The following is a 22,969-nucleotide window of genomic DNA, read 5'->3' on the forward strand; positions in this document are numbered from 1 at the left end:
TCCACCCAGGTTTGCCTCATCCTCAAAGGCACTAAAGATTCACTCTGTTACATCATAGAAGGGGAGAATAAATATGTTCAACAGTGTTGTCCAAGTGCTGGTCACTGAGGGATGACACCAGTAACTGGCTGCACACAGGACTTTGTACCACTGGTGATATTTGGGCTTGATTGTTCAGCCAACTTTCCACCCAGCATCCACTTCTTGAGCCCCATCAGCACCACTCTGGCCAGAAAGAGACCATGTCTGAGCCTTGCAAATGCCGTGTACACAACATGCCTTGCTTTCCCCTGTCCATTCGGGTTCAGCAATCCCTTCCTTGTCACTCACATTCCTGGAAATGGCTGCAGGAGGACGAGTCCCATCCCCTTCCAGGGAGGGAGGAAGGGTGGCCAGCCTGTGTTTATCCCAGTTCTAATTCCTGCTCTTCTTGAAGATGGGTTTGAGGTTTTTGTTTTCTAAGGACCCCAGAACCATTCTGTTTTTTATGGCACTTTTGAGATCACAATCTGGAATCACAAGAAATGGTGACAGAGCAGACTGGAGCACTTGAAATGATCCTTTCCAAGGCAGCTGAGACGAATCTCACTGATCCAGTGGGGTTGGTTCCTGGAGTCACACACAAAAATGTCAGGTTCTGTCAGGCATCCATATCTGAGTTGGTCTCAGGACTCCTTGTTCACCCAGGGATGCTCAGAGACAGAATCTGTCCCTTTTACACACAGAGGCAGGAGTCACAGTGTCCCTCTGGCCTCCTGTTGCCACTCCCAAAGGACGGGAGACACCTCAACCCTGTGCTGTGTCACCTGCTCTGCACTCATCTGAGATGTCCCACGTCATGAGGAATGGACACAGGGAGCTCAGTCAAAGGAAGCACAACCCAGTGCTGCATTCAGGTGATTTTCCATAGGTTGTTCCTCCCAATATGAAGTGACCTCAAGACCTCGTCTGTCTCGCAGGCCTTCATGGAATGGAAAGGAATAGTTGATGGTGTTTGTGCTCACTCAGGTTCATATCACCTCACATCCATGATGTGCGTGCTCACATCTCATCTGTACAAGGAAAACATGGACTATTCATTGACTGTCCATCCATGGAGAGAAAACAGCCTCTGTGGGTGAGAAGCCAGTGCTGGAAATGGTGGTTGTGAGGGGCCAGTCCATGGTGATTGACCTGGGGCTCTTTCCATGGGGTGTCCAGTGCACAGGGGCACAGCCCAACCCCTGCTCTGCTGGTCCTGCAGGTCTCTGGCAGGAGCCTGGCTGTGAGAGGACACTGCTGTGTGCCAGCCCTGCACACACACACTGTTCAGCTGTACTCTGGTGTTTCATCTGTGGGTCACTTTCTTGAAAATGTTATTGAGAAAAACTTTGTAAGAAGATGTAAACCTTCAGGTCCTGCCCCGACCAGATCACCTTTCTATCTAGAAAGGCTGTTGTGAGGCCAGCTCTGTCACAGCAGTGCCCATTGCCTGTCCCTGCCTGCGCTCACAGGACTGACACACAGCAGGACGGTGACCAAGCTGCCAGAGCACTCAGGCCTTGCACCAACACAAGGGATGGGAAGGAGAGTGTGGGAGTGGAACCAGAACAGCTCTGGAAGAACAAGCGCTGGTGGTCCCTGGCAGGCCTGCCATGATGGACTCTTTTCCCTCCACCCATGGACAGGAACTTGTAGGCCTTGTAGGAAGGATATAGTGAAAATCAAGTCACTACAGGACCCTTTACTTTGTTTAAATACACACAGATCATGGCTCCTCATTTACACAACCAGGGGTTATAAAAGAAAAGCAGACAGTGATTTGGAAAGGGGATGACAACATTATCAGAACAAAAAATGCCAACGACAACAGAAAATACAGATGAGAAGCTGGACCTGCAACAAGTTACATTAAAAATTGTATGTAGAAGCAGATGAGCAGTTTATTGCTTCAGAAAACACTAAGATATGAGTTTCCACAGAGCATCCTTGAGCTCCTGGTTCCTCATGCAGTAGATGAGGGGGTTCACTGCTGGAGGCACCACCGAGTACAGAACAGACACCACTAGATCCAGCCATAGGGAGGAGATGGAGGGAGGCTTCAGGTAGGCAAATATGCCTGTGCTGACAAACAGAGAGACCACGGCTAGGTGAGGGAGGCAGGTGGAAAAGGCTTTGTGCCGTCCCTGCTCAGAGGGGATCCTCAGCACGGCCCTGAAGATCTGCACATAGGACACCACAATGAACACAAAACACATGAAAACTAAACAGGCACTAACCACAATAAGCTCAAGTTCCCTGAGGTAGGAGTGTGAGCAGGAGAGCTTGAGGATCTGGGGGATTTCACAGAAGAACTGGCCCAGGACATTGCCATTGCACAGGGGCAGTGAAAATGTATTGGCCGTGTGCAGCAGAGAATAGAGAAACCCAGTGGCCCAGGCAGCTGCTGCCATGTGGACACACGCTCTGCTGCCCAGGAGGGTCCCGTAGTGCAGGGGTTTGCAGATGGCAACATAGCGGTCATAGGACATGACTGTTAGGAGACAATACTCTGCTGTGATCAAGAAGAGAAACAAAAAGAGCTGTGTTGCACATCCCAAGTATGAGATGGCCCTGGAATCCCAGAGGGAATTGGCCATGGATTTGGGGACAATGGTGGAGATGCAGCCCAGGTCCAGAAGGGAGAGGTTGAGCAGGAAGAAGTACATGGGGCTGTGGAGGTTCTGGTCCCAGGCTATGGTGGTGATGATGAGGCCGTTGCCCAGGAGGGCAGCCAGGTAGATGCCCAGGAAGAGCCAGAAGTGCAAGAGCTGCAGCTCCCATGTGTCTGTGAACGGCAGGAGGAGGAACTGGGTGATGGAGCTGCTGTTGGGCATTTGCTGCCTGTGGGCATGAGGACCTGTGCAAGGAGGAAAAGATAGTGAAGGTTTAGATGAGACTTCTCTGGGAATAATCAAAACCATTTCCCACGGACCCTCACACCCTGTCACACAAAGAGACACTTTTCTTTTTCCAGGAGAACGTCCTGGCTGGAGCCCTCGTCGGTGCTTGATGAGTGTGCAATGAAGAGCAGGGTCTCTGCCCAGGGGCTCCTGAGGAGTCAGCCTGACCCTGTGTGATTGGGTGGGCAGGGGCCAGTCCTGGGGTTCAGCTTTGTCAGCTGGAACCGCTCCTGGTGCAGAAGGGACTGTCAGCATCTGTACCCCCAAGCCTGAGAAACTGAGTTTGAGAGGTTTGGCGTTTCTACAGCTCCTTCTCCCCTCCCACCCTGGGGAGTGTTGTTGGGTGTCAGAAACCCTCAGCATTTCTGCTGCACTCAGGGAGAACAGAGCGAGTCCTGCGAGACCAGAGGGTGCCTGTGGGTCAGTGCAGAGTGAGGGCAGCTGGGCTGTCCCTCTGTCTTGCTTCAGCTGCCCTGGGCTGGCACCTTTCTGAGATGGAGGCTGATCACACTCCCATGTTACCCTGAAAAGCCACCAGGCACTGCTGAGAGCAGAGGGACCCACCTCAGACCATGACAGGTCTCACCCTTTCCTAAGGTCTCAGCACCCCACGTTTAGTCCAAGACACACACGGCTCAATCCCCAGCCCCACAGACTGCATTGCCCACACCCCACAGGTCAGAGCAAAGCTGGGACACGTGTGCCCATGGACACACCTGCAGGAAAGGACCCACAAGATCAGGCTGTGACTCTGCAGCTGAAACTGCCATCCCCAGAGAGCCTGACAGCAAGAACAAGATCCCAACAGCAGGGACTCAGAGCAGGGGAGCAAGAAGGAAAATGCGGTGAGGGTGGGTGTGAGAGAGGCCAGGGCAGAGGCAGCCGGGCACTCAGACAGCGTCACCCTTCCCCAGCTGTGCAGCCACCTCCCAGACACCAACACTACCGGGCAGCTGCTCTCAGCCCCTGTGCTCTGCAGAGGAACTGGAGCTCTGGCTGCACAGGAGCTGCTTCATGCCTTGGAGCCCCCGGCCCTGATGGCAGAGGCTTTGCTGGGTGGGAGAGGAGGCCAGGGGGCTGATCAGACGAGGGGTCTGCACTGGAAGGGGTCATACAGAGTTTTCTGTGTTCTCCCTTCCACAAAATTTCTAGTTTGGGTTTCCTTTCATTCGCTGATCATATCCCTGCTTCCTGGACATTTTCCTCCTGTGAGGCGTTTCCCTGTTCTGCGTCTTTTCCCTGTCAGCACTCACAGACCCCATCCTACCCACTGTGCACTCACCCTGGCCCTACAGACACCTGCCTATTTGCAGGGAACTCCCTGGGCACATTTTCTTGTTTGCAGGTGGAGAAGTGCAGGCTAGAACAACCCTGCTGGGTCCAGCAAAGGTGACGCTGGTGCTGTCCATAGAAGAGGAGTAGCAGAAGGAGGATCCTGTCAAAGCTGATGACCACTCAAAGTTACAGCTCAGTGGTCCCAGTGACTTGTTCAAACATGAGAGCTCCTTTTCCATTTCTCTTCTCAAATTCCCCAGGAGAAGCAAATTGAAAACACTGACTCAGAAAAGCTCCTTAGCTTTACAGTAATCCCTGTCTTTACCTTCCCCTTGAAAAGTCCTGTTGGAAATGTCCTAGAGTGATCTGGAGCTGTGAGCATCCCTGACCCATGCAGCACCCTCTCAAAAGCAGAAGGACCCGTGCCCTGGTGGGGGTCACTCCTTCCACCTGGCGCTTCTCCCCTCAGTGTTGTTGGGATCTCCCTGGGCAGGCTGAGCGCTGACCCTGGCAGGTGGCAGAGTCCCTGTCCTGGCACATCCCTGAGTGCAGGGACCCTGCTCTGAAGGACAGCCTTGGGCACCCCTGGGTGCATACTTGCCTTTGCAATCTGTAGCTGTCCCTGGGTGAAGTACACCAACATGCCCTGTGCCCCTGAAGGTGCAGCAGAAAAGCTGTGCCCCAAAGCAGGTCCGTTTTCTCTACTCTGGAGAAACTTCAAGCATCCTAATGAGAGATCCCATAGGCTGTGGGATGTGCTCGCTTTAGGAAATCGATCCAGGAACTGCAGCTGCATTGCCCTGGAGCCAGAGACTTACCATGCTAAGAGCTATGAAGATTTTTCTCCAAGTGAACTCTCCTCTGTCCTCCCACCCCAGACTGTCTTATACCTCTTGTTTCCTCACTCCTCTCCCCTCAGTGTTGCAGGCAGTGCATTCAGCCCTGCTGCGCTTTGCAGAGGAGCTGCTCCTGGGCAGAGCTGTCTCTTTACAGTGCTACCTGGTTGCCATGAGCTCCCTCCATCCCAGAGCCCAGCCCAGCTCAGCAGCAGAGGAGCAGCCCAAGGGGGCACTTTCTCTGTCCCCTCTGGGCTCCCTCCAGGTGTCCCTGGGGCTCCAGGGGAACCTGCTGTGAAACAGGCCAAAGTCATCACTGATGTTCCCTCTCTCAGCTGGCCAGAGACACATTTCTAAAAGTATGATTTCCCCTCTCGGAGACAAAGTTACATCTAAAAATCACCTTTCTTGTGTTATTATTACACAGGACATCCAGAGAGAGACAGGGAGGGATCTTCTTTACCCATGCAGAGGAAACGGATTCAGCAGAGTCAGTGGAGGCATCTCATCCTGCATTGCTGTTCCCAGCATTTGAAGGAGACACAGGTCCCATCCGTCCTTCCCACAAACCCACAGCAGGTGGGATTCCTCTTGCCTCCGTTCAGGGGTGCACAAAAGAGACACACAATGCAAACACTTGCATGTCAGCCTCTTTTCTCAACTCCCATGCTAATTGAGACAGACGGCAGGATGAGATGTTCAGATGCAAATACCAGCTGACATTTGGGTTGCCAGAGGTCATACAAGATACATAGAGGAAACTGTGAGCTTTAATAGAGTTCACAGAGACAGGAAAATGAAGGAATCCAATGAAGAACAGGGAGATCCCAGACTCTTATTTCACAATTTACCTGAATTCACACAGAAGAGGTGGGAAGCTTAGCTTGTAAGGGTAAAACTGCTCAGGGTTTTCCTTGCTTGGGTTCCCTCTTCTGGAGGCCTCAGCTTCAGCTGTTATCTACACTATAGTTTACAAATAAATTATTTATTTAAGAAGCATTTCTGGCATCCTTGTTCGACTATCTGATTTGGGAAACCTTGTGAGATGAAACTTTCCTTAACATAAGCATGAGAGGTAGCTACCTCTGAATCCCTTTCTATCCCCAGGAGTATAAACCCAGGATGAGGCGCTCCGATTGATTCAGCTGGAAGCCTTCCCTTAGCAGGGGTAAAGGAGATCCCTGCCAACCTTTTCTTGGTGTCCTGACTAATGATGGGACAATGAAATGGTGATTTATGGACCTAAATCTAATTTTGACAGGAGAAATGACACAGCTGGAAAGAGGTGGAATGCCTTCTTTGTTTCAGTCTTTAGTAGTAAAACCAGTTGTGCTTCAGGTACACACCCTCCCTGAGCCTGAAGATAGGGATGGGGAGCAGAATGAAGCCCAAATAATCCAAGAGGAAATGACTGGTGACCTGCTACACCACTTAGACACCCACAAGTCTACTGGGCCAGATGGGATATATCCAAGGATACTGAGGGAGCTGGGGGATGTGAACCACCAAGCCACGTTCAGTTGTTTACCAGCAGTCCTGGTTAAACAGGTAGGTCCTGATACTGTAAAACTGGCTACTTGAAGAAACTTCTGAAAGCAGAATTTAAGGTTTTAGAAACAAGCATCCCTTTAAAGACTGACGCACATCACTCAGGCACAGGATCGCTCTGCCTAATGAGGACCCCGAACAATTCCCAGACATAGGTTTTATTCTACATTTTCATTACATTTCCAAGAAATCCTTTGCATATGCATTACATTCATTTGTTTTTTGGTTTGTGACCTGCTTCAGCTGCTGTCGTCATCTTATTTTCTGAGACCAAGGGCATGGTCTCCTACCCACCTCCTGCTTAACTTGAAATATACCATTCTTGTGACTTCATGCCTAATAAGTGCTTAAAACCTAAAATCTGTGAACCTTATCTTATTCATTTAAGAAGTGCCTAAAATCTATGACCCTTATTCTTATCAACTTATTACTAATTGCCGATTTTAAGTATAATTAATGCCTTCTCTTTTCTTGAGGGTTTGTAGCCATTAGGCTTCAATCCTCATTAAAATCCAAGTTTATAATCAGCAACATTCAGCTGAAGGACTCTTTATCCAACAGTCTTGAGATATGTGTTAAAGCAAGACTCAACTAATTGTGTGGGCCTCAACATGTCTAAACTACAAGGTCAATAGTGTCTATAGTTTGTGACTGTTCTGCAAGCCGTTCTTATCTTTGTTGTGTGAGCACTAAAACTGAAAGGATTTATGTAACTTTAGGTTACCAATTGCAGACAGGATTCATGCCTTAAATCTAGGACACTTATTCATATAGTCTTATTTTATTACTAATTGATGATTTTAGGTATCAGGCTTTTCAAGTGCTAGACCACAACTGATGTACGCATTCCCTGAGTTCATCCAGTTACCTGCTGTTTCATACACCCAGAAATACCATCCCAGACAACGTGCTCTGGGACACATTCCTCATCCGAAGTGAAGATGAGCATCCTTTTAGTCCCCAGCTCATCCTCTGGACCTTTTGGAAAGACACATGCAACATTCGCTTTGTGCCAGTGTCAGAGAGTCCCCCCAGTCTCCATGACCTTTCAAAGATGATGGAGAGTGGCCTCACTGTGACATTGTCTTACTTACTCAGCACCCTTGGATGTAACCTGTTTTCCTATGAACTGGCAATGTTTGACTTTGCGCAAGTAGACTTTGGTTTGATTCTGGTCCACAACTGGCTGTTCTCCAGGTTCTTACCTTGAGGCACAAAGGTTTGGGAGACCTTGCTGGTGAAATCTGAGGCAAAAAGGACATAGAATATCACAGTTTTATCTACACCCACTCTTTCTATATTCAGCACTGTCCAATTAGTATCTTTGTTTACTTCTTTAAGCATTGCTGAAGTAGGAACAGCTTGTTATGATTATTTTGAATTCACTTTTAGGCTTTGCCTCTGTATTTATACAAAGAAATGTTCTGTTTGGATGATGCTGTCCTTGAAGACCAGCTGTGCTGAGCTCTGCTACCCTTCGGTGCTACTGACAACTGAATCCCTACTACAGCTCCCCAAAATAGGTCAAAATCTGCTCCTCTAATGTCCAGAATCTGCAGTCTTCTGTTCTGCTTCCTCACTACCCTGAGAGGTGGCACTCTGCTGTTTAAGGGGCATGACAGACAATTTTCACATCACTGAGCAGCTCTGCCTTGATCAGAAGTGTCAGATCCAGATTTGCATTACCCTGGTTGGCCAGTCTTTCAGCTGTGCTAAGATGTCCTGAGACACTCCAGAAACCATCAGGACTGTTTGTGTGCTGCCATATTCCCATTCCAGAAAATGCCAGGGGCATTGCAATCCCCAGGGAGACTCAGGCTTCTATACCCAGGGACTTAATTCAGATCCTTAGAGAAGACTCTCTATCCTCTTCCTCACCCTGACTGCAGGTTTCTCATCTCTCACCACAATGTAATCTTTACTGGCCTTTCCCCTGATCCTCACTCACAAGGCCTCAAGTTTTCACCAGTGGAGAAATTACCAAGCACCCAACTGTCTGTCTGTCTCCTGGCTCCATCTGCAGCAGCTCTGTGGCATTTCTGTCCTTTTCCTCTCCTATCTTTGCTCACCTTGTTCTCATCACTGGAGTTTCTGGGGTGGGGTTCAGGTTAACCTGCAGTTCAGAGACCAGTCCTGTGGGTCCTGCCATGCAGAGGTATCCATCAGAGTAAAGTGTCAAGTCGTCTCCTAATTTGCAGGTCCAAGGCAATGCAAATGAGTGGATTCTCTTTTCAGGACAGCCCAAATTTAGGACATTTGACTCTCCCTGGAAGTTCCTGCAGAGCTGTGGGCTGCCCTCTAGAAGCAAACAGCTCTGCCGTGACATCCTTGTGCTATCTCACAGTCCCATGGAGAAGACGCTTTGGCTTTAAGGCCATGGCAGTGCGGCTTATCACCTGTATGTGGGCAGCTGCAATGAGCCATGTGTATCCCTGGCTGGAAGGGCAGAGCTGAGATCCTCCTTAGGTACAGTGAGGTGGGGTGAGAAGTTTGGTGATCTGCCCTTGGAAACTGGATTCCTCTGCTCTCAGCAGTGGCCAGTTTCTGCTCAGGGGAACGTCTGGATGTGATCGTCCTCCAGATCAAGGAAAAACCAGCCCAGGGCAGCTGAGACCAGGAGTGAAGGACAGACAGCTGGCCTCACTCTGCATTGACAGTCACTTTGCCTCTTAGGACTCTCAAGATGTCAGTTGGTATGCAGCAGAAATAGCAAGCATTTCTGCCTCAAATACACCCCTCAGATGTGGTGGGAAAACTGGAACAGAAGAAACAAAACAAAGTTCCCACAGTTCTGCTCTGCAGTGTGGTGAAATGGGAGTGGCAATGCTGAAAAGCTCTTCAATATCATGGGTGGATTTAAACTGAGATTACCCTGTGTTCCTATTTACCTATTGTGGAAAGGTGGGACTGACTCCTGCAGAGCCTACAGCAGAGGCCCTGCTCCCAGTGACACCATCAGCCAGCACCAGCCACAGCTCATGAAAGACACCTGCCAAAGTCTTCCTGAAAGGGCCAAGGTGATTAGTGGATTTTTATGAGTATTGAAGGTATTTTGCCCAGAGAAATCTTACCTAACTTATTTATACCTTTTCCTCTTTGGACAGTCCCAATGCATAGAGGTCCAACAGCAGTTCCACCACCCAGTTCCTCCTCCTGGCATTCACAGACACACAGGAGCTGCAGCTCTTGCACTTCTGGCTCTTCCTGGGCATCTATCTGGCTGCCCTCCTGGGCAACGGCCTCATCATCACCACCATAGCCTGGGACCAGCACCTCCACACCCCCATGTACTTCTTCCTCCTCAGCCTCTTCCTCTTTGATCTGGGCTGTATATCCACCACTCTCCCCAAATCCATGGTAAATGGTCTCTGGGACATCAGGGCTATCTCATATGAAAGGTGCGCTCCCTGCACAGCTCTTTTTCTACCTGTTCTTGATAGCATTCTCTTCTCACCGTAAAGGCCTATGACCGCTATGTTGCCATCTGCAAACCCCTGCACTACGGGACCCTCTTGCACAGCAGAGTTTGTGTCCACATGGCAGCAACTGCCTGGGCCAGTGGGTGTCTCCATGCTCTGCTGGACACGGCCAATACATTTTCCCTGCCACTCTGCAAGGGCAATGCCCTGGGCCAGTTCTTCTGTGAAATCCCCCAGATCCTCAAGCTCTCCTGCTCTGATTCTTATCAGAGGGAAACTGAGCTTCTTACTTTTAGTGTTTGTCTATTTTTGGGATGTTTTGCTTTCATCATTCTGTTCTATGTGCAGATCTTCAGGGCTGTGCTGAGGGCTGAGCAGGGAAAAAAACACATAGCCTTTTCCATGTGCCTCCCTCACCTGGTTGTGGTCTCCCTGCTTGTCAGCACTGCCACCTTTGCCTACCTGAAGCCCCCCTCCACCTGCTGCCCATCCCTGGATCTGGTGTTGGCTGTTGTGTACATGGTGGCACCACCAACACTGAACCCACTCATCTACAGCATGAGGGAGCAGGAGTTCAAGGATGCTCTAAGGAAGCTGATCTTTTTCAGCACCCACAGGCTGCCTACTTTCCCCTGCAAAGGGCTCCCAATGTATGTAAATAAATGAACCTACAACAACTTTGTTTTTTGTCTGAGATCTACCCTTAGTGTAGAAAGAATGAATGGGAAATTAAAAGACTGTCCTGGACGCACCAGCTTTGAGAAGGCTGGTCTGTGCCTGGGGCAGTAAGAGCTCTTGATGACCTCAAGGGCCAGGGCTTTGTGCTGGCCTGGGGGAAATGGGATGGTATGGAAGGCCTGCAGACATCTCAGGATCATGTGGAGAGGAGAGCAAAGGACACAGGATGCCTCCTTTTCCTTCTGCCATGCATGTTCACCCACCTCTGAGGTAAGCCCCCCTCTGAACCTCAGGAGCTGCTGTGCCCTTCAGAGAGGCAGAGGCTGTGGGGTGAGTGCCCAGAGCACTTGCAATGGGAACTGCTGTGGGACCAGCCCGGACTGGGCTTTGCTGGGAGGAGGGCATTGTGGGTGGAGGGAGGGCAGGGGAGGTGACAGAGCATCAATGGAGCTGGACTGGGCTGGACAGCACTTGGGAAAGAAAAACATCAGTATATATCTCATGCAGCATGGCCATGCAGGGTGAAGACTCACACCTGGGGATTGTGGTGCAGAGCCAGGTCTTGTGGAAGGGATCAAAGACATGCAGGTGCAGGAGAAGAGAAGGCTCGTCTGTGGCCTTGGTGGCATGAACAGACCAGGAAGGTGGCCCAGGGCCTTCATCACCACTCAACCACTGGCCATCTCTCATGGGCCATTTCCAGCACTGGCCGCTCATCCCAGGTTTACGGGTGAGGTTCCCTGTGAGGCCATCTCCATCCTCCTGCTGGGCTCAGGGCCTGTCTCAGGGAATGGTCAGCCCTGCCCAACCTCCCTCCTGGTCCAGACCCTGGCAGACCCTGGAGCAGGGCTGTCTGTGAACCCCACAGGTGACAGGAGCTTGAAGAGGCTTCCCAACAGGAAGGCCATGGGTGACAAAGCACCAAGGACTGTTGTGGGCATCACATCGGGAGACCATTCCCCACCCCAAATGCACCCTGTCCTGTGCTGAGCCTGCCCTGTGGGGCTGTGGGAGCATCTGTGGGGCAGCAGGTCTGCACTGCCACAGCACAAGGTGCAGACAGGGGCCACAAAGCAGCTACCAGGGGTGACAGCAAGGACAGGTAGAGATAAGGAGTTTATGTACATCACATTTGCTGTGCAGGGATGACTTTGGGAAAGGAAAAGCTCATCTTGATTTGGTGGCTCTGCGAAAAATCGAGAGCAAAACCAAGAGCTCCAATTTCTGCATCAGAAACCAAGGCTGAACAAGGGAAATGCGGGGCTGCTGCTGAGTGGGGAGAAGAATTTAACAACAGCAGAGAATGATGCTGGTGCTGAGGGACTCAATGCCTTGTGTGCCTGAGTCTTTACTGAAACACCCTCCCAGGCCTCTGTGCTCAGTGAAGGGCTTCGAGGAGGAGGAAAACACATCTTTGGCAGGAACCTCAGGAAACCCCAGCAGGACAAACACCAGTGTCTGCCCCTGCAGGAGACTCACCCTGGCAGTGGCACAGGCCAGGGCTGCCTGGCTGGGAGCAGCCCTGTGGGAAAGGTCTGGGTGGGCAGGGAGCTGGACAGGAGGCAGCATGTGCCCTGGTGCAAGGGAGGCCAGGAGCACCCTGGGCTGTGCCACCAGGAGCATGGCCAGAAGACGGAGGGAAGGGATTCTCTGGAATACTCCATCCAGATTTCAGATCCCAATTCAGCAAAGATATTGGCAAACTGGAGTTGGTTTAGCAAAGGGCTCTCAGGACAGCGAGGGACTGGAGCAGTTTCCCTGTGAGGAGAGGCTGAGGGAGCCGGGCTTGTCCAGCCCAGAGAAGGGAAGGTTGATGGGAACTTCATCACAGCCTTTCAGTACCAGTGAGGAGGTCATGGAGAATGCAGAGCCAGGGTCCTCACCATGATGCATGATAGAAAGACAAAATAAAAAGAGTGGATGGTGAAAGAGGAGAGGTTCAGCCATGATATAAGGAAAGTATTTTTTTCCCCATGAGCTCAACCAGGAACTTAGAGAGAGTTTGCAGTCTCTGTTCTCGGGGATTTTCAAGCTTGGGCTGAACCAAGCTTTGAAAAACTTGGTCTAGCTCTGTTTCTCACAGGGTTGACTACACACTTCTCGAGGTCCCTTCCACCCTCATTTCCCTTACTGTCCTATGATGATGTTGGGTCCTGTTTCTAACTGGAGCAGAGCAGACGTTCATGGGGCATGAATCCTCCTGTGCTGTAGGTGACCATCTAAACCAACATCTAAACCAGTGAAGAAAGGTCAACAGATCTGGATAAAGACTGAGAAGCCTTGGACAGGGAAGGTTTTGGGTGCACTGGCTTTGTGCAAGACACAAAATGATATTTTTTCAATTATCATAGTCCTCTCAAATGTCGGTTAATGTTAATGAAAATAAGAAGTGAAAACAAAGAACCAAATTAAAGAATCAAAGAAAGGTGTCAGTAAGTCTTTGAGTCTTTGGAGGAAAACTATTTTCTTTTTTTTTTTTTTTTTTTTTTTTAAGGAAAGAGTTTTCCAGAATTGGGAATGGCTGTAGGACACAAATACCTTTAGCTACAGGGACACAGACAGCTGGTGCCAGTGCAGATGCCCAGTCCCTGCTCAGTCTCCACCTGAGACTTGCAAGGTGCTCAGGTCTTCCACTGGTCCTCTGTGATAGATGCTAATCCAGACCAACACGTCAGGTACACTAGTGCCCCTAAAAGTGGAACCGGCTGCTCATGGTCGGAACACTGATGTCTGCCTGGAAAGGTGCATGTTTTTTTATTTTTGTTTTACATGTAAAAAAAACAATCAATCACATTTTAATCAGCTGAATCATTTGAATACTTTTAAGAGCTGGCAGTGTATTCCCACCATGACAGAATGGGAAATTCCAGTCTGAACTAATGGCAGGAGAAGAAAGATTGATCTTCCCCTGTACTTTAATTACCAATACTTTATTGTTCATGTCTATTGTCATTCAGGAGTTTCCACCTCTCCTGATGAAATAGCCGTGTCTAAGGACATCTTTTCTGCAGACTACTTGGACATAAGCCCATCCCAGTGCTCTCAGTTTCCCTTCTCAGCTTGTTATTTGATAATTCAGATTCCTCACTACTGTCTGGTTTCTGCTTTGAGTTTCAGGGAGCCAGAAACTCAATTTTTCAGAGTTCTAGTGAACACATTACTCAACATTTTAATTGTGTTTATATCTATCTTTTCCTATCTTTGTTTAAAACAGTTCTTGTATGGAAATCCCTTGTGGACAATGGACCTCATTAGATCCAGCTTTGACATACAGTTGAGAAAAGTGTTTTACTGCTTATTAAATTGTGTAGTGTTTATGTTTTCTTTGTTGGCATTGAACAGAAACCTTTCAGTGCTTGTGCACAGCCAGGTCTCTAAGGAGAGCAGGTGGTAGCTGGTGTACAGGAGCTGCACCATCCAGCTGCAGATCGCAGTGAAGAAGTCTGATGTGAGGAAAAGTGATGCAAGTCCCAGGTGGCTGATGAGGGAACTCGTGGGATTGCGGCGAGTGAGGACTGAGGTTGTCCATACAGTGTCTGACCTCAAGAGACTGTTCTCCTGCTAGTCCATATATCTTCAGCAGACCCTTTGGATCAATGTCCATTGTAGAATGCTGCTATCATTCTTCTATAAATGAAAAATGTTAGAAAATACTCTTGAAAGAAAAAAACCCTCCTTTATGAAATCTTCATCATTAAGTATCCCACTGAAACCTCTCCAATTCATTGTACAAGTCTTGAAGACTTGAAGAAAATAATGGGAAGAGACATGGCTTGTTAGGGCTTTCTGTGTTTTAATGAGCCCCATGGCGTATTTGGTGCTGAGTCCATGAACCTCAGATACTAAGAAGAGACTGAAGAATCTTCTCAAGAAGTCTAAGTCAGAAGCAAAGTTCAAAGTAACTTGAAGCATTAATGGGCCCCACTGAGGCCATTACTGACAAAGCCACCCCAGGGTCTCATTAGAGCAGATACTTGGAGGCTGTGATTACATCAGACAAAGGCAAAGCACAAGCAGTTCTGATGCTGAGGAAACCCTTGGTTTGTTTGATGAAGGAGAATGGCCAATCCTTGACCCTCCACCCCTAGAAAGGGAGATCCTGTCCCTCACATGTGTCTCAGGGCTATTCCTGGGGATGTGGGGAGTGCAATGCCAAGTGAAGGACAACGGTGTGACACTTCCTGGTCTTCCTGGGAGGGTGCAAGGAGGCGATGAGGCCCCGTGACCATGACAATGATGTGTCTCCTCTTAGGCCTCAGTGTCAGGGACATCAGCCATAACCAAGGGGACAAAGACCTTGGCTCTTGCAGGGACATTCAGGCTTGCCAGCACCCTTGGCCATGTCCACCGCAGTCCATCCTGCACTGTCCCAGGCCTGTGGCTGTTTCTCTGCAGGCTGCAGACACACAATGCGCTTCCCCACCTTGTTCTCCCCACAATATGTCCCCACCTGTGCTGCTGTCTCTTCATCCTCATCAACTGTTTCTTGAAACACAAAGCCAAGGGCTGATCCAGACTCCCTCTGAACGACCACAGTACTATGCTCAGAATGACATTTCTTTATCCTGAGGTCCACTCTGGACCTCCAAAGCTGCAGTTTATGATGGTTTTCCTTTGTCATGATTTTCCCATTATGAAAAAACTGCCATCATCTTGGAAAGCGACTTTGAAGTTCTCTAGAGCTACTACTATTCTTTCCTGTCATGATTTAACCCCAGCCCACAACTAAGACCATGATAGCCACTTACATACTCTCTCCATCCCCCTAAGTGGGATAAGAGAGAGAACTGAAAGGGAGGGGAGAAACTCATGGGTTGAGAAAAAAAACAGTTTGATAAGACAACAACAACAGTAATAATATTCTACTATTACTACTAATAATATATATATAAATTCAAATAAATGGCACACAGTGCAACCCCTCTTGTAACTCCAGTCATACCAAACAGCCCGTCCCAGAGACAGGAGCACCCTTGTCCTGAGCAGACCTGCAGCTGGAAAGACAAAGAAGTCCTTGTTTTCCCTGACAACAGTCAAGATATCAGTGACATCTTACATCACCTTGATACCAAATCCCAAACACTGGAAAGCTAGTGGAAGAAAAGATTGACTCAATCCCAGGGAAGAAGCAGCATTATCTCGTTATTCTCATAGTAAGTCTAATCAAAAGCCGGTGCTAGCTATGAAGGAGAAAAGCTTCTAACTGCATGAAGATTAACATCATTTCAGTTAAACCAGCATGTTCACTCAGCCTCCACCAGGCTAGAGAAACCAGCGTCTCTCACGCTCTCCATACATGACCCCAACCCTATCTTGGCAGACTTCCTCTGGCCACGTGCCAGGTCATCTGCATTCCTCCAGAATAAGGATCCTCAAAATGGAACACACCACTCCAGATGTGACCACACCAGTGCTGAGTCAAGCTGGACAATAAGTGCCCTTGTCTGGGTGGCCATGCTCCTCCCAGTGCAGCCCAGTGTGCTCATGGCCATATTCCTATTTAGCACCACTGAGAACTGACTGAACAGCCAGGCTCAGAGGGTTGTGACCAGCAGCACAAGGCCCAGCAGCAGGTACCGTGAGGAGTGGTGGAGGACACCAAAACTCAGTCCTCAGTCTGGGAGTTCCCAGCAGGCACTGCCAGTGGCTGAAGCTTAGAAGAGACCCCCTGACCCCATGAGCAGCAGTGAGTCCTCTTCTGACCATGAAAAGCTGGTCTGGCTGCAGAGGAGCTGCTGGGAGCACAGCACTACCTGCCCAACATCTCCTAGACAGGTGTCTCTTGGGTCCCTAGAACCATTAGAGTTACAATGGGGAGAGCACTGCCTGTCCGGGCTATAGGAGATGGGGTGTCTAATGAGGTTCCTGAGGCACTTTCTCCTGGCTGTTCATGAAGCAACAAGAGGGCTGGATATTGAGACTGAGGGACTGTTCCTAGAAGCCTCCAATTAACAAAGGGATGGTCAACAGTTTCCTAAGTTCTCCTCTGCATGCTGCCTTTTCTAAAGGGAATCACAGGAGGCTGCCAACCCTGTAGAGAACTCAGGAGAGGCCTTGTTCTTCTTCTGGTCACAGCTGGAACCCAGTTCTCCAGCTCAGCTCTAGCTGAGGAGCCTTGTCTAGGAGTGACTTTTGGTGTAAGGGTGGGGAAGCTTGTCTTAAGGCCATGTGCTGAGCACCAGGACTGACATACCAGAGCAAGATGATGTGGCTTCTGGGTGAATATTTTTCTCAGTGAAGACATAGGGTTCCAGATTTCCTTTCTATGCTACTCTTCAGGAGGGACGATGGCACTAGGAGATGGAAAGTGGTGGAAACCAATCTTTCTCTAGCCTCTTCCCAGGTCTGGTGAAGCACCAGGACAGCAAGGACTTCTGGCCCTGCACCCTAAACTCTGGGTATTATCTTGGAGTAGCTCAACACCAGCATTTTTCTCTCCAAGGCAACTGCCTGTCCAGGTCAGCTCCTGTCTGATCTCCCCCTATCCCTCCTCTGGTCTGGCCTGGTGTCCCTGGCACCTTCCCTGTGCTCCCCGCAGTGCCCAACCTGGCAGTGATGCTCTGCAGAGCCAGTTGGCTGCAGGACCATGGGGTGACTCCACACTGGCTGTGCTGCTCAGTGAGGGATGCAGATACAACTGATTGGGTGTCACTGTCACTGAGCTCTTTTCCAGGGGCCTAAAGCTGTGGAATGGGCTCAGAGCATTTCTTATGACTTGGGGTGTTTTCCAGTGCACATTGAACCATCCATGGGCTTTTACTGAAGGAGATGTTAATCATCCTCCAGCCTCCTTTTCATGATCTTACTGGGTCCCCATGGCCTCCCCTGGAGAGAAGAGACCTTGTTTACTTGTGAATACCTTCCTGGCTTCAGCTGAGATAGAGTAAATTTTCTTTCTAGTAGCTGTGTTTTGGATTTTGTATGAGAAGAAGGCGAATAATACACTGATGTTTTGGTTGTTACTGGTTACTTAAAGACTTTTCATCTTCCCATGATCTACCAGGTGCACAAGAAGCTGGGGGAGCAAAGCTGGGACAGCCGACCCAAGGTGGCCAAAGAGTTATTCCTTAGCATGTGATGTCATGCTCACTATTGAAAGTAGAGGTAGCTCAGGGCAAATACAGCTGCTTGGGAACTAATGGGCTATTGGTGTCACAGGCACCAAGTGGTTGCAGTGTGCATCACTTGTTTTGTATATTCTATTATTACTGTTATTATCACAGAATCACAGAATCCCAGAATGTCAGGAGTTGGAAGGGACCTGGAAAGCTCATCCAGTCCAATCCCCCTGCCAGAGCAGGAACACCCAGATGAGGTTACACAGGAAGGTGTCCAGGCGGGTTGGAATGTCTGCAGAGAAGGAGACTCCACAACCTCCCTGGGCAGCCTGGTCCAGTGCTCCATCATCCTCACTGAGAAGAAGTTTCTTCTTATATTCAAGTGGAACCTCCTGTGTTCCAGTTTGCAACCATTGCCCCTTCTCCTATCATTCGTTGTCACTGAGAAGTGCCTGGCTCCATCCTTGTGACACTCACCCTTTACATATTTATAAACATTAATGGTGTCACTCCTCAGTCCCTCTTCTCCAAAGCTAAAGAGACCCAGCTCCCTCAGCCTTTCCTCCTAAGGGTGGTGCTCCACTCCCTTAATGATCCTCATGGCTCTGCACTGGACTCCCTCCAGCAGTTCCCTGTCCTTCTGGAAGTGAGGGGCCCAAAACTGGACATAATATTCCAGATGTGGTCTCACCAAGACAGAGTAGAGAGGCAGGAGAACCTCTCTGACCTACTGACCACCCCTCTTGTAATCCACCCCAGGTACCATTGGCCTTCCTGGCCACAAGGGCCCAGTGCTGGCGCATGGTCATCCTGTTGTCCACCAGGACCCCCAGGTCCCTTTCTCTTACACTGCTCTCAAACAGGTCATTCCCCAACATATACTGGTACCTGGGTTTTTTCTTGCCCAGATGCAAGACTCTACACTTGCCCTTGTTATATTTCATTACATTTTTCCCTGCCCAAATCTCCAGCCTGTCCAGGTCTCTGGATGGCAGCACAGCTTCCAGTGTCAGCCACTCCTCCCAGCTTGGTGTCATCAGCAAACTTGCTGATAGTACACTCTATTCCCTCATCCAAATCATTGATGAATATATTGAATAATACAGGCCCCAGTACTGACCCTTGAGGGACTCCACTAGATACAGGCCTCAGCTGGACTCTGCCCCACTGACCACGACTCTCTGGCTTCTTTCCTTCAGCCAGTTCACAGTCCACCTCGCTACCCGATCATTCAGACTGCACTCCCTCAGTTTAGCTGTAAGGATGCTGTGGGAGAAGGTGTCAAATGCTTTACTGAAATCAAGATAGACCACATCCACTGCTTTGCCATCACCTATCTACCTGGTTATGTCCTCAAAAAAGGCTATGACTTTGGTTAAGCATGACTTCCCCTTGGTGAAGCCATGTTGACTGCCCCTAATTACCCTCTTATCCTTCTTATGCCTTGAGATGGTGCCAAGGATAAATTGTTCCATCACCTTTCCAGGGATGGAGGTGAGGCTAACCAGTCTATAGTTACCTGGGTCCTCCTTCTTGCCCTTTATGAAGACTGAAGTGACATTTGCTTTCCTCCAGTCCTCAGGCACCTCTCCTGTTCACCATGGCTTAGCAAAGATGATGGACTGCAGCCAGCTCCCTCAGCACCCACGGGTGCATCTGATCAAGATCCATGGATTTATGGATGTCCAGACTGCTTAATTGTTCCTTAACCCATTCCTCTTCAACCAAGGCAAACTCCTCCATTGTCCTGACTTCTTCTGGGGCCCCAGTGGTACGGGGCTCCTCAGAACAGCCTCCGGCAGCGGAGACAGAGACAAAGAAGGCATTAAGTAACTCTGCCTTCTCTGTATCTTCTGTCACCAGGGCACCCACCTCATTCATCAGTAGGCCTACATTGCCTCTGGTGTTAGTTTTATCTGCCATGTATTTAAAGAAACTCTTTCTGTTGTCCTTGATCCCTCTCACAAGGTTTAGTTCTAAGGAGGCCTTAGTTTTCCTACTTGACTCCCTATATCCTTTGACAACAGCCTTATATTCTTCCCAGGTGGCCAGCCTCTCCTTCCATGATCTGTAAACTATCCTCTTCCACTTAAGTTTGCCCAGCAGTTTCCTGTTTAACCAAGTAGGTCTCCTGGCTCTCTTCCTTGACTTCCTATGTGTCAGGATTCTCTGATCTTGAGCTTGGAAGAAGCAGTCCTTGAATGTCAACCAACTATCTTGAGCCCCTTTACCTTCAAGTAGCCTTGCCCATGCGATTTCCCCTAGCAATTGCTTGAAAGGCCAAAGTTGGCCCTACTGAACTCTAGGGTCGTGATTCTGCTTGGTATTCTGTTCCTGCCACACAAGATCCTGAACTCCACCATCTCATGGTCGTTGCAGCCAAGGCAGCCCTCAACCTTTACTGCTTCAACCAGACCCTCCTTGTTAGTGAGGACGAGGTCCAGCAGCGCTCCTCTCCTAGTTGGCTCATCCACCATTTGCATCAGGAAGTTCTCATCAATGCACTGGAGGAACCTCCTGGACTGTGGATGGCTGGCTGAATGGTCCTTCCAGCAAACATCAGGGTAGTTAAAATCCTCCATGACAAACAACGTCTGTAATTGCAAGGCTGATCTCAGCTGTCTGTAGAAGGTCTCATCAACTCCCTCATCCTTATCTGGTGGCCTGTAATAGACACCCACAGCAGTATCACTCCTGCCAGCCTGCCCCTTAATTCTCACTCACAGACTCTCAACTTGCTCCTCATCCATGCCTGGACAATACTCAATACATTGTAGTTGCTCTCTCACATAAAGAGCAACTCCACCACCTCGCCTGGCTGGCCTGTCTTTCCTGAGAAGGACATAGCCATCCATGACCACATTCCAGTCATGTGAGCTGTCCCACCATGTCTCTGTAATTCCAACCAGATCATAATCTCTTTACTGAACACAGGTTTCTATATCCTCCTGCTTATTCCCTGTGCAGCACGCATTGGTGTACAGGCATTTCAGGGAGCTAGCTGAGCACATTGATTCCACCCTAGGGCGATGTGAGGTCTCCTCTCCTCTTCAAATTATTATTATTATTTTGTTATTATTACTGTTGCTGTTATTGTCATTATTATTGTTTTATCTTCTTTTGTTGTTCTAGTAAACTATTCTTATCTCAATCCATGAGGTTTTTTTCCTTTCTGATCCTCTCTCCTATCCCATGTGGGGAGGAGGACTGAGCGACAGATTGTGTGATCCTACTTGCCACTTGGGATTAAGCCATAACAGTCCTTTTCAGCATCCAACATGCTGCAAGAAGAACTTGAGATAACAGCATATTAACTGAGGGGTGATAACGGATTTGTATCTGTTGATAGTCATGGGTCACGATATTGATTAATCTGTTGTTTATATCAGTTTGATTGATCTGAACTCTACTCTTGTTTTTACTGTACATGTTAAAGGCTGGTGCTGGCTTTTGCACTTTGAGGTGCTCTGCAACGTTTAGTGATGTTTTGCCTGGGAAATTGGCTATTAGAATAGTGACCTTGAGTTTAATCTGGCATTTGAGTTTTGTACTGAAGCCATTACTGTACTTCCGACACCATCTTGTGGAGACAATTAGAAACTACGCCTCATCTGAGAAGTTTTTTTATGGACGAAATACAGAAAGGCATATTTGCTACTTTCTTCTGTGATGTCACCTCCTTCATTACAATAAATTATTGGTACCTTCAACATCCTTGGGTAGGTAAAATACTTCTATTGGTATCTCTTGGGAATATTGTTTTGGCCCAGGTTAGCAAGCAATTTAAGAATACCATCTAGAGATCTGCCCTGATGCTGGATAGTTACGAGTGACAGAGTATGTGGAACAGCGTCAGCAAATGCCTAGGATTGTGGGCATGTCCCAAGTTTTGGAACTGCACCCCTGAAAAAGTAAAGAATCCTGAAAAATTGGTAGAATATTCAGAAGAGGTGAGCTGTCACCCTGACAGTTCCAGGGAGACACAGATCACTGCAATGTGCTGGAGCCTGGCCCATATCTGCTGAGCCCTGTTCAACATCGTTCAGTACCCCCAAGAGGAAGAGAAGGGCTCTAGATCTGACAACAATGCAATAATCACTGTGGCTGCTCCAACCCGCTGACCAGAGCTGCTGCTACTCAAACCCCAGGCTGACAGGCACTGCAGATGGGCAAGAGGATGGATCCCTGCCAATATCAGTTGCCCCTAGGAAAAAGAAAAAAGCTTCAAAGAAAGTCAGCTCACTAAGTAAGGGATGATGAAAAAGCAGGACCATCAAGAGAAGGGAAGAAAGAGGAAGAGGAAGAAGAAAATGAGATAGTAACCTCCTGATCTCTCTTAATCCCATTCTCAGCTGTGGAGAAACTACTGGTCATGATAGCTGAAAAAGTGTCCCGGTAGTTTTGGTGATTCAAAGAGGGTATGTTGTACGCCATACTTGCATGGACCAGTATCTCAGTTATTAGAAGGGAGCATTTTTCTGTGCAAGAGAGCAAATATAGAGGGTACACACCATGAGGCACCCTGTGGTTTTGCTTGTGTGACCATGAAGAGGATATGAGAAAGGGGGATGAACAACCAACCTTGACTTTTGTCAGTTGCTGAGAGGACTTGCTGTGAAGTTGATTCAAATCTGCAGAAACAGTGGCAGCTTTTAGGCACAGGCAGCATTTTCCCAAGTCAGGGGACTGCTGGGGCAGCCCTGGGAGCTTGCAAGAGTTGCTGACGAGACCTGAGCGTTGCTGGGGCAATGGTGACCATGCCTATAAAAAGCAGCCCAGGAAGTGCCGGGACCAGAAGCACTGTGAACAGAGCAGGCAAACAGAGCAGGACAAGGTAGTTTTCATGACAGTTCACGTGAAAAGATACGCAGAAAGGGCGGGGAATCTCTGTCAGCTCAGCCAGGGAGTATGGTGACTACTGTGCAGAAAGCCATAGCCTCCGCAAGGTTGACCCCTGTCACTACTGATGGAGCTACCCTGTGCACAGACACTGCTACCCAGGTGTTGGGCTCTAGGGTGAGCCATGATCTTACACCAGGACTGGATGGCAGCCGTAAGCAGAGCTGTGGGATCCATGCCCAGGTAGAGGAACTCCTCCACTTAGTGACAGAGCTTCAAGAGGAGGTGAGGACGTTGAGGAGCATCAGAGAGTGTGAGAGGTAGACCGACCAGTGGAGTCAAACCTGATCTTCCCAGGGAAAGGCCCAGCAGGTAGACAGGGGACACGGTGCAGA

The 22,969-nt window shown here is 49.0% G+C and overlaps 1 protein-coding gene across 1 annotated transcript; it reads right to left on the reverse strand.

Annotated features, from left to right (window-relative positions):
• Nucleotides 1-1,940: 1,940 nt before the first annotated feature.
• LOC309452905 (olfactory receptor 14J1-like) lies at nt 1,941-2,855 on the reverse strand (the record flags this gene model as incomplete). Its single annotated transcript, XM_082077564.1, has 1 exon — nt 1,941-2,855. The coding sequence occupies one exon, from the start codon at nt 2,853-2,855 to the stop codon at nt 1,941-1,943; it is 915 nt and encodes a 304-aa protein (XP_081933690.1).
• Between the last annotated feature and the right edge of the window lie 20,114 nt (nt 2,856-22,969).

This window comes from Streptopelia decaocto (assembly GCF_964273445.1).
Source record: "Streptopelia decaocto genome assembly, contig: HAP1_SCAFFOLD_97, whole genome shotgun sequence".
NCBI classification, from domain to species: Eukaryota; Metazoa; Chordata; class Aves; order Columbiformes; family Columbidae; genus Streptopelia; species Streptopelia decaocto.